Raw genomic sequence first — 12,392 nt, 5'->3', positions numbered from 1 at the left:
AATCACTGAGAGGAACTATTTAGCAGAATCATCGCGTCGTGCCTAACAATGCACTTCAGCCATGATTTATTCACAATACAGCGTGGCCTCTAGAGGATTGAGATCTCGTACCTTATTGCGTATACGTATATTCTATATAGACAAGTCTTTTGTACCTTTGGTTTTCTCAAGCTTGTTCTCCCGACTGTCATACTTGGTGCGGACAAGCTGCCGCTCCTCTATCCCTCGTTTGAGAGTACTCAGTCTGTAAACATACAGTCGAGCGTCTTTCCCTGCAACAGAGTTTAAATTGGACATAAAGTAATTGAAATTAAACCAAATTTCAAGCACTCTTCTACATTCCTGGTACAGTTATTCAAATGAGCTTGACCATTTCAGCTGTTTAGTGAATTCTACAAATGAAGCTTTCAGTATCATTAATATATGATAATAGCCTGGCAACAAAGGAGAGACCCGTCTCATCAAACTGAATGAAGTCTCAGCTAATGCAACATGTTTGGATTTCAAATGCCTGTCATAGTGAATGAAAGTTGCTTGGTGATGGAGTTGATAACGGATTCATTATTTTCCCTCTGCAGAAGCTGTGCTTCCCAATAAGGGTGAGAGCTTGCTGTACACCATCTTGAACTAATGATCAATATAGAAGATGATGGTTGAGACTAAATTACATGCATCTCTGCTCTTGGTTCTTTTTATAATGAGCTATAAGTCTAGACAATGCGAACCAAAGGTAATGCGAGTGTTTGAGGTGTGTGTGTGTGTGTGTGTGTGTGTGTGTGTGTGTGTGTGTGTGTGTGTGTGTGTGTGTGTGTGTGTGTGTGTGTGTGTGTGTGAGTGTGTTTGAATACTACTGTATTTTGTGCTATTCCCAGCTGGATAAAGATGCTCATTAGAGCAAAGGACCAAGAAATTCCTTTACCACTTTGCTTTTGGTCTCTTTTTTTGGCAGATTGTTCCATACCCTTTTTCTACCCACATACGAACTGTGCCATATTTATTGCTCATTTAAATATAAAATCAAAGACATATCTTACCTTTATCTGCTCTTGCGATGAGGAGGTCCTGAGGTTCAAGAACGTGCAATTGTTTGACTGTCAAGGTCTTGTCAAGTACCTGCACCGGAGGCAGGGTTGGTGAATCTAGACCAGCATGCAAATAAAAAATGGAAACTCAATCCCTCAATGAGATCCACTTGCTTTGATTAACAGACATGTTTGTTAACTGTCACTGCAAAAATGTACTGGGAACATGTATAAATACTTTGTAATATTTATAAGAATTTATAAGAATTTATATCCACTGTAGTGTTGTGGGCATGCTATAGCCTACATACCTGCATTGGAGAACAGTGGATCTGAGGCTAAAAGGGAGGACAGATTTGATCAGATTCAGCAAGTTAAATGAAAGTGCCATCTGCACCACACAAACACTACTGTTCAAAGTTTTGGGGTTAGTACGATTTTAAACAAAGAAATTAATACTGTTATTCGACAATAAGACATTAAATTGATCAAAACCTTTTATAATGCTACAAAATATATTTCTATTTTAAATAAATATTTTTGTTTTGAACTTTCTATTCATAAAAGTGTCTTGAAAAAACTATCAGTTTCAGTAAGCAGTAAAACTCTTTTCAGTATTGACAATAAGAAATGTTTCTTGAGGACCAAATCAGCCTATTAGAATGATTTCTGAAGGATCATGTGGCTCAGAAGACTGGAGTAATGATGCTGAAAATTCAACTTTTCCATTACAGAAATAAATTAACTTTTCTATTTTAAAACATTTTAAATTGTAGTTTACTTTTAATATGACTGTTTTTACTGTATTTTTGATTTTTAATGACCCACTTTAATGACCCCCTTTTAAATGGTTGTGTACATTTCATTGTGGTAGCTCCCAAATATAATAGACCCAAAAATATTATAAACGTTTCACTAAGTAGTTTTATTCAAAGAGATGGTTCTTTGAAAAAAAAAAAATCTGTCAAAATATTTTCATCCTCATGTTCGAACCTCGCGTGATTTTCTGTCTTCCATAGACCACAAAAGGAAATGTTTAGCATATTAATTTCATATTTATATTCATTGAAAGTACATGATGACCAGGGGCTCCAAAAATGACTAAAAGAACCATAAGTAGCTTAATGCATTACTGAACACTAGTCCATTTGGCTGTATTTTTTTTTTTTTTCCAGTATTCTGAAGCCATGTGATACCTTTATGTTTGGAACATATTTTTCAAATGAAAAATGATTTTTTACAGAAAATTATCCCCTTGTAACAGTTATGTACTAGTTCCTATTTCTCTGCGCTGTTTTTTGGTTTCTGATTATGTCCCTGTTTGTTTCTATGGTTACTTATAATTATCAGCAGTGTCATATTTAGTTCATTTTTATCTCCTTAGTTTTTAAGTCATGATTTTGGTTCTGTTCCTTGTCCGAAATTGTCTTGTGTTTATTTATACAAGTTGTTACGCTGCCTTTGTTTACTCCTGTGATTCCTAGAATTTTTTTTTCATTCGATTAATTTCAGGAAGGTCCACTAACATTACTTTTCAGGTTAGTGTTTCTGACTGAAAAGAAATCTAATTTAGTAATCAAATGTGAAAGTTATTCATTCAAGAGCTGGGAGTGATTTTATCTGCCTTTTGTTGTTTGATTCGCATTAATAACTCAATCGCAAGCAGGTTTATTAGACTGCTGCCCCTTTAAGACCGAGTGCAGATCTAATAGGCCACTGATGCTGCACCATAATTTTCTCCCAACTATTTACGTCCATTTAAGACATAAACTGTGTTTAAGTGAATAAACTGTCTTTAAGTGAATCTCAGAGCTGATCATTTTGACATATTTTTGTGTATATTTGATAGGCGGACATGAAGCCCAAAGTTAAGTAGCCTATACTTTTCTTGTCTCGTTGCAGTTCGTTTCGGAGTGCGTGCTGCCTTGTGAACAGTGTCTCTTGTGCAGATTTTTGTGCTTTTAATAGCTCTTTTTATGATCAAACATAATTTAGCAACAAGTAGAGACTGCATTTTACAACAATCACAGATCGTGCTGATTCTGACGGTACGTTTGGGTTTTAGGAAGAAATGACAGCGCACCACTGTGAAGTGAAGGAAGTTGCGCTAGACAGAATGCGTCTAGTTTTGAATGGTTTTATTTTCTTTTTATAATCTTTGGAACCCAAAATCTAAAATAAAATTAGGATAATATCCCAGATCTAAAGTGTAACCACGTCTGAAATTTTAGTTCTGTCCTCATTGTCACTCATTAAGCAGGGGCTGTCTTGTTGTGCGCGCTGTGGCTCCACGTGAGAGATCATTGTTCTCTTCAATGAATCATTGAATCATTCAATGAGATCATTGTTCTCTCTCTCTTCTGGACTGTGAATAGCAAAATTGCATCAAAGACAAATGGTTTAATATTATTATATATAGAAATGGCTGGCGAGATAAACATGTTCAAGATAACGTATTTATAGCAATTATAAATAGTACGTGTATTTTCTAAATTTCTCCCATACCGACAGCAGAACCGATAACGTCCAAGCTTATCGATACAGCTGTCTTTCAAAATTCAGCCCCGGGGCCAGTTTAATACTGGTTTCGGTACCCATCCCTTACTATAGCTAATGCCTTCTTCTGCTCATCCTTGTCAAGTACGTTACAGAATACCAGGCCCTCAAAATAAGTATAGTTAAGTGATGTGGAGGACGTCTCACCATCTGCGAGCGAGAGGAGAAGCCCATCAGTGCTGCATGCCACACATCATGAGCCCGAACCTGACACCTGGGTCGTCCCAGAGTTGAACAGCGTTGCCCAGTCCATCCCAGAGCCAGGAGCTGACCATGCCTTATAGACCTGTGGTCTGCGGATCCAGTTCCCTCCTGAGTCCCCACTCTCGAAATGACAACCTCTTTGCCAGTCGAGTTTTGGCTGTCTAGATGCTCCGGTTCCGTCCCGAGGCCTACCTCCTCTGATGTTCCCACCCAACTTCCTGGTCCCAACTCCTTCTCCTGCTCCTTGGCTCTGCCCCCGCCGCTAACTACGTGCGGCCCTTTGGCTCCATCTCGTGCTTTCCCACCACCAGCTCAAATCAATCAATCAATCAAATCAATCAAATCCTTTTATTGTCACACAACCATATACACAAGTGCAACAGTGGGTGAAATTCTTAGGTGCAGTTCCGAGCAACATAGCAGTATGACACGATGTGACGAAAACAATTACAGCAAACATCAGATTTACAGTACCATATACACTAACAGAACAATAATAATATACAATGTACAATATACAACAGTTTACAATATACAACAATATACAATATACAACAATTTACATATACAACAGTATACAAAAATACAAAAAGAGGTAATTATACATAGAGTAGATACTCGTAAGGTGCACATATATATATATATATATATATATATATATATATTATGTAAATGCAGTAGGTTATGTTGTGCTGTGTTGACAGTTAGAATGTTTATGGTTATTGATCATGAGGGATCAAGAGTTTAGAAATCTAATTGCTTGTGGGAAGAAGCTGTCATGGAGTCGGCTGGTGTGTGTCCTGATGCTGCGGTACCGCCGGCCTGAGGGTAGCAGTGAGAGCAGCCCATGGCTCGGGTGGCTAGAGTCTCTGATGATCCTCCGAGCTTTCTTCACACACCGCCTGGCATAAATATCCTGGAGGGAGGGAAGCTCACCTCCGATGATACGGCTGGCAGTGCGCACCACCCTTCGCAAGGCTTTGCGGTTACGGCTGGTAGTATTGCCATACCAGGCAGTGATGCAGCCAGTCAGGATGCTCTCGACGGTGCTGGTGTAGAACTGTGTGAGGATGTGGCGGTTCATTCCAAACTTCCTCAGCCGTCTCAGGAAGAAGAGGCGCTGATGAGCCTTCTTCACGACGGCCTCAGTGTGGACGGACCATGTGAGTTCCTCTGTGATGTGGACACCGAGGAACTTGAAGCTGCTGACTCTCTCCACCGGTGCTCCATTGATGGTGATGGGGCTGTGTTCTCTGTCGTTCTTCCTGAAGTCGACCACTAGCTCCTTGGTTTTGCTGATGTTGAGGGAGAGGTTGTTCCTCTGACACCAGTGCGTCAGAGTGAGCACCTCCTCTCTGTAGGCCGTTTCATCGTTGTCGGTGATCAGACCTACGACCGTAGTATCATCAGCAAACTTGATGATAGAATTAGAGCTGTGAGTTGCCACGCAGTCATATGTGTACAAGGAGTACAAGAGTGGGCTGAGAACACAGCCCTGTGGGGCTCCAGTGTTGAGGGTCAGTGATGAGGAGATGTTGCTGCCTATTCTAACCACCTGGCGTCTGTTTGACAGGAAGTCCAGGATCCAGCTGCACAGCAAGCTGTTTAAGCCCAGAGCCCGGAGTTTCACATCAAGCAAGGAGGGCACTATGGTATTGAATGCTGAGCTGTAGTCTACAAATAGCATTCTCACATATGTGTTCCTCTTTTCCAGGTGGGAGAGAGCAGTGTGTATTGTAGATGCAATAGCATCATCAGTGGAGCGGTTATTGCGGTATGCAAACTGCAGTGGGTCCAGTGAGGAAGGTAGAACAGAGCAGATGTAATCTCTGACTAGTCTCTCAAAGCATTTACTGATGATGGGGGTCAGAGCAACAGGGCGCCAGTCATTTAAGCAGGTGATGTTGCTTTGCTTCGGTACAGGTACGATGATGGACGTTTTGAAGCATGTGGGGACTACAGACAAGGAGAGGGACCAATTGAAAATGTCCGTAAAAACACCAGCTAGTTGGTTCGCGCACTTTCTGATGACGCGGCCCGGAATACCGTCTGGACCCGCGGCTTTACGGATGTTCACCCGACGGAAAGATCGGGTTACATCCGCTACAGAGACGGAGAGTGTACTAACCTCTGTAGCTTCAGCCGCGAGAACTCTCTCCGCGAGGGGGATGTTAGTTCCCTCAAATCGAGCATAAAAAGTGTTCAGCTCATCTGGGAGAGAGGCAGTGTTGTTCACTGTGGAGTTTATGTTTCCTTTATAGTCCGTAATGCTATTAATTCCCTTCCACATGCTTCTAGAGTCGGTGGTGTTGAACTGTCCTTCAATCTTGTCCCTGAATTGGTGTTTTGCTGCTCTGATAGTTTTTCGGAGGGCATAACTTGCTTGTTTTTGCTCCTCCGCACTCCCGGAGTTAAAAGCGGAGGTCCGCGCGTTGAGTGCTGCACGAACATCGCCATTAATCCATGGTTTCTGGTTCGGGTAAATCCGTATTGTTTTGATCGGAACAACGTCTTCTACGCACTTCCTGATGAAACAGGTTACGCTATCAGCATAAGCCTCGATGTCGTCATCAGAGGCCGACCGGAACATCTCCCAGTCCGCGTGATCAAAACAGTCCTGAAGCATAGAGTCTGATTGGTCCGACCAGCACTGGATCGTTTTGAGGGCGGGTGTTTCCTGTTTCAGTTTCTGCCTGTAAGCGGGCAGAAGGAGAACGGAAGAGTGATCCGATTTGCCAAAAGGTGGGCGGGGGAGGGATTTGTAGCCATCCCGGAAAGGGGAGTAGCAATGATCCAAAACCCGGTCCCCTCGTGTGTTAAAGTTTATGTGTTGGTGGTATTTAGGTGCTATTTTCTTAAAGTTGGCTTTGTTAAAGTCCCCGGACACAATGAACGCGGCCTCAGGGTGCGCGGTTTCCTGCTCGCTTATTTCCCCATACAGTTCCTTTAGTGCCCGGTCTGTGTCGGCTTGTGGGGGAATGTACACAGCCGTGATAATGACCGCTGTGAATTCCCTCGGTAGCCAGAATGGTCGACACAGAAGCATGAGAAATTCCAGATCAGGAGAGCAGAAAGACTTGATAGAATGTACGTGCCTCTGATCACACCAGGATTTGTTGATCATAAAACATACACCTCCACCTCTGCTTTTACCTGAGAGGTCTTTAACTCTATCCGCTCGGTGCACTGAGAACCCCGCGGTTTCGATGGCCGAGTCTGGAATCTCAGCAGACATCCAAGTTTCTGTAAGGCAGATAATGCAGCAGTCCCTCGTCTCCCGTTGGAAAGAGATCCGCGCTCTCAACTCACAGAGCTTGTTGTCTAGAGACTGAACGTTTGCTAGCAGAATACTGGGAAGCGGGGGTCGATTTGCACGCCGTCTTACTCTGACGAGAACGCCGGCTCTTCTTCCCCTTCTCCGGCTGCGTTTCCGCGGCCAAGCTGCCCAGACAAAGGGCTCCGCTGCCGTGTTTGTAAACAGCGGGGCATCACTGAAGAAATGAAAGTCCGGTTTTCGGTGTTCGATTGCGGAACCAATGTCCAAAAGTGTTTGTATGTCGTACTGAATAAGACAGACAACATCCAAGACAAAAAACAAAAGAACTGTAAACAGAACAAACAAAAAACTACCATGTTGTGACGGAGCTCGCAACGCAGCAGCCATACTCGGCGCCATCTTGAACTCAAGCTCGGCATGAGCAGCTCGGCATGAGGTTGAGTTCCCATCTCCACCTCGAACTTTTTCTCTCATCTCCGCCATGGTCCGTCAGCCATAAGACTCCTCCTTGTACCTATGGTTCAGGCTCAGTAAGTCATCGCTCTGCCTCCGCCATGGACTTCCAAGTGTCAGGCTGCACCTCGACCCTCCACCCCTTCGGCTGCACCGGGCTTCCCTCCTTTCACGCCCTGGTCTGCTGAGCCCCCGTCTCTGCCTCGTTCCTGTGAGCCAGCAGCTCCACCTTGGGCTTCAGGGCTGTGGAGATCGCCCTGGTCTGTCGGCCTCTCTGCTCCTCAGGCACCCTGGTTCCACCTCCAAAGCTCCACCTTGGATCCTCCTGTCGTCGGCACCACCTTGTAGGGGTGCACGATATATCGACTCAATATCGTTATCGCGATATCCCATTGGCCGATATTATATTGAAAGTCTCGCGATTATTATTCGATATTTTGTTTATGATTCATCCTGTCCGACATGCACCTCTCAAAAAATATGCGTCGCTTGGTAGCGTTCCATTTCCCCCGAACTCATTTCCTGGTTCTCCATAAACAACATGAAATTAAGGAGAGGATTAACTTTTAATGCTACAGATTTCCCAAAGTGGTCAGAAAGAACAGGGGAGACTCAATATGACTCTAGAGTCGCTACTCGCTCCAAAGCTAATCGCCGTCACTCTCTCACTTCTCCCTCGCTCTCCCACACAGTCCCCCACACACACACACTTGCCGGCTCGATGCACACCCCAGCGCATAAGTATAAACATCAGGCCACCTGGCCGCTTCATGCGTTTTCTCAGATCGGATAGCTATCTGATTTATCAAAACGATTCAATTTACACATGGACACATAAATTGTGTTTTTGCAAAATGGATTTAATCCGATCTTCAATTCCCGCGCTATATAAGTTCACGTCACCGAAAGCAACAGTTATTAGCTGCATTTTATTGATCATCAGCTAAAATTTCAAAATCAAAGACCGGAATAAGAGAGAGCGGCAACAGCCATGGTAAGATCATTTTGTTTCTTTACTTTTAATGAACATAATTGTGTGTTAAGCATCTGAGACTACTTTCACTTTGATTTGCAATAGTTTGCACGTTGGCTTGATGAATAGATGCTCGATCAGCTGCTCATCTGCGGTGATGCTGCAGTAGCGTTGTCATATCTGACTATAACATGACATATAGCCCATAACACGCTCTCACACGTTTATTTTTTAGCGTTTTTGGGAGGAGTAAAATTTACATGGTTCCAACAACCAGATGCATTTATATTTGTCCAGTTTCGTCTGGAATGTACCCCACACCTCCTGAAGTGGTTTGAGCCATCGGATTCAAACCCGTCTCAAATGCGTTTCGGTGGGCATTTACACCTGGTCTTTTCACGATCGGATAGCTATCCGATCTGAGAAAACGCATGAAGTGGCCAGGTGTAAACAGCCCATACGGCGAAACCTCTACCTGTGAGTTGCCGGGGAAAGTGCAAATTGCCTTCTAAAGGTTACACGGTTGTTGATGGGCCCTGTTTCTCATGACATTTCGTTTTACTTGTTTTTTTAGATTTATTTTCATTGTTTCTAACATTTCCTGTTCTGTAGACTTGCTCTTTATTTATTTATTTTATACTGTACAACCAGTAAAACATGTCCTGTTCTGTAGACATGGTTAGGCTATTATTTATTTATTCATGTTGTACCAGTCCAATATGACTGTCAGTTGAAATAAACTTTATGTTGTATGAAAAATTGTTTTATTTGTGAATCTATTTTGATGCGTATTTCCCATAACTTTTGGTGTTAAACACCATGGTGTTTCTCTCCACTGACTCTGTTTCATCCCCGTCCATCACCAGCTCTTCGCCCTCCTCCAAAGCCCCCTCTAATCCTCCACACTCTACCTATCTGTTACGGCAAGAGGACGCGCCTTCCGGTAGGGAGGGAGTACGGTCTCGGTAGCCGACTATTATTTTGATGTTCTGTTTTGTTTCTCTTAGTTTCTGTTTCCCTGCTCTGTTTAGTTTTGGTTTCCTTGGTTTCTGATTTTACTTGGTTTCCCCTTTACTATAGCCCTGAAATCTTTGTCCAATTTGAATTTACATTTGAATTTATTGGATCTTGCGACCGATGACATTTGGCATCACTTAAATGAAAGCTGGAGCACAAATTGTTTGGCAGCCCCTGCTAGGTGTTCCATTTTATTCTATGGAAAAAGCAGCTTCAACATTTCCTTTTGTGTTCAACGGAATACATAAAAAAAAAAATTTCTGAATTAAATTTTTTTCCTTAACTGTCCCTTGAGTATGGAACTCAATTCAGTTCAGTGTTTATGTCCACTGATATGATCCATGTACTGTAGATCTATCCATGTAGAAGCTGGTGAAAGTTACAGTCAGTCTGTCTTTACATGTGATTTTTAAGAAAACCGCTACTCTGTCCAGCTGTGTTATTTCTCATGAAAAAGCATTCTCACCCTCCAACAGCATGACCCCTGCTGAATCTGTGGCGACCAGTAATGACTGTCCCCATGAGTCTCCACAGACTATTTCATATGGGAAGCTGCTGCAGAACGACTGTGACTCCCATGGCTGCAGAAAATATAGAAACACACTGTCAGAGATTAACCGTATGCAAAATAACAGCATCCCTCGCTTTTTCCTCTTGCCCCTCACCTCTTTCCTGCAAAGGCCAGTAGTGACTAGACTGGTGGGCGCATCACCTCTAACTATAGTTTTCAGCTTCAGAGCCTGGACACAATATTATATTTATTAATAACATTCCTTGCATTGTAACATTCTCTTTCCTTTCTATGTGGAATGTCATATTTGCATACATCATACCTGTCCCACCCGTACAAATTCAGCCTGACGTGCCTCCTCTTTTTTACGGGCCGATTTGGGCGACTCTGGCAGTACATCACTGAATGAGCGTCGATTCAGCATGTTCTGCGGAGAAAAGGGAACCTACGGGAGTGGTAGAGATGAATATGGGTCTGAGAGACTGACCCAGAAACAGCCAGAAAGACAGAGCAAAGCAGAGACTAACAATTCTTACACCACTGTACCCTATCAGTCGTAATACTGTACATTGGGTTCGGAATCATAAGGAAATAATGACGGTTCATATTCTGATTCCAACACAACACAACACAACACAACAAGAAGATGTTATTGTCCTCGTATTGTTTTGCTGCAGGTCTTTTTTCTCATTAAAATATAAAAACGGCAAATTTCTCTGCACAACCAGTTCCTGATTTTTCTAACCCTTGTAATCGGAAATAGAAACAGGAATAGACAACAATATAAAGACAGTATCCAGCTCTAGGACCAGCTGACGGGCTGCTGTAACAGAATGCAAGTACATTTGACAGCTAAGTGGTTTGTAAGAGTTGTATTTATGAATAAAAGAGAATTGTGAGGAGAAACGTATATATGGCAGGAAACGGAAGTGAGGTAATAGCTTGAGGGTAAATGTAGAGCAAGAAAAGCAGAAAAGCATTGTGCTAGATCAGTGGTTCTCAACCTTTTTGACCCCAATGACCCTCATTTACCCCTTTTCCAGCAAAGCATTTTGAGAGCCTGTTTGGAGCCGGTGCCTACTCGTGAACCAGTTCTTTGTGTTTCGACAGCCAAAGAACCGGTTCTCTGCCAGGAAAATTGGTTCCAAAGTGGCACCAACTCTTTGCTGGACTAGAACCGTTCTTTTACCACGTCATGCTTAAGTCGGGGGCTGTGGGCGGGGTTATTGTGATCAACAACAAGACGGGAAATGTTGTGACCACCATTGCTAAAAACACAGCACTAGTAGAAAGATAGTACAACGATTGAAGAAAGATTGATTCTAAAGCGAAAACAGTGGTCGGTGGAGGAGACAAACTGTTTGTTAGCGGTATGGTATTGTTATGCTTTCTCTAGTCAGAGGAAAAACAAACAGGTTTTGAGAAGTTTCGCAAGTTGAACCAACTTTGAACCAACTTTGAACCAGCACCAGTTCCGAACCAGTTCTTTTTTGGTGGAAAAGGGGTAATTGTCCACAAAAATATTTAGTGACCCCATGACTTTGCCAATTTTTTTTTGTGATTTACTGGTTAAGGATTTTTAAATATATTTTATTCACAATTTTAGGTCGATTAAATATTTTAGAACTTAGCATAATTAGAAAAATGTGTATTCATTATAAAAATGTTCATGATGTTATAATATTTTATTACTTTACATAATTTTATTATGTCTGAAAATGACACATTACAATTTTAAATTAGGCTTCCTCATACAGTATATCCAGGGTTTTCAAGACATTGGCTGGGGGGGAGGGGGGATTTTCGATTTCGATTATATAGATTTTTAGTTGTTTTGGCTTATCTTAAATAATTTCACATCATCTTGAAGCCCTCTAATATTCCCTTGGCCCCTTGGTTGAGAAAACTGTTACACTGCTCTAGATTATGTGTCCATACCTTGTGCATGTCAGGCATGAGATCCTGGTACAGGGATCTGATCAGCATGTCCAGTGTACGCTGACGTTTCTGAGCAAAAGTGGGGGTCTCAAGAGTGGCTTTTTCTCCATTTATTACTACAGGAGACAGAAGGATAAAGGTAATAGTGTGATGTAACAGAATCACCCTTAGGAAACAGCAAGACACATTTTACAAGGTCCGTTTAATGAAAGCATCTGCTTTACAGAGTTCATGAGCCAAATCAAATCAAATCATTAAAGCTGGCAACAGAAAAACACAGGTGTGTATTCTAACATGAGGTCTGTGTACTGAAATCCCATGAAATTGTATTTGGAATAAATTTAAATTCTGCAATATAATCTATTTTTGACTGAAACGTCTACGGTTACGTATGTAACCCTCGTTCCCTGAGTAGGGAACGGAGACGTTACGTCGGATGAC

The 12,392-nt window shown here is 42.3% G+C and overlaps 1 protein-coding gene across 1 annotated transcript in view; it reads right to left on the bottom strand.

The window, feature by feature from the left end:
* Window positions 1-12,392, bottom strand: part of garnl3 (GTPase activating Rap/RanGAP domain like 3) — a gene marked incomplete at its 5' end in the record, with an annotated part of 56,650 nt that overhangs the window by 16,425 nt on the left and 27,833 nt on the right. Inside the window, 7 exons of the mRNA XM_077241834.1 lie at window positions 156-272; window positions 1,035-1,139; window positions 1,334-1,360; window positions 9,969-10,083; window positions 10,168-10,242; window positions 10,336-10,440; window positions 11,952-12,067. Coding sequence (XP_077097949.1) covers window positions 156-272; window positions 1,035-1,139; window positions 1,334-1,360; window positions 9,969-10,083; window positions 10,168-10,242; window positions 10,336-10,440; window positions 11,952-12,067 — 660 coding nt within the window. The remainder of the gene's footprint in view (window positions 1-155; window positions 273-1,034; window positions 1,140-1,333; window positions 1,361-9,968; window positions 10,084-10,167; window positions 10,243-10,335; window positions 10,441-11,951; window positions 12,068-12,392) is intronic.

This window comes from Siphateles boraxobius, unplaced genomic scaffold, assembly GCF_051911475.1.
Source record: "Siphateles boraxobius isolate OS27281-9 unplaced genomic scaffold, OSU_SipBor_1 24, whole genome shotgun sequence".
Taxonomy (NCBI): domain Eukaryota; kingdom Metazoa; phylum Chordata; class Actinopteri; order Cypriniformes; family Leuciscidae; genus Siphateles; species Siphateles boraxobius.
The sequence above is the reverse complement of the archived record's forward strand: the minus strand, read 5'-3'. Positions and strand labels throughout refer to the sequence as shown.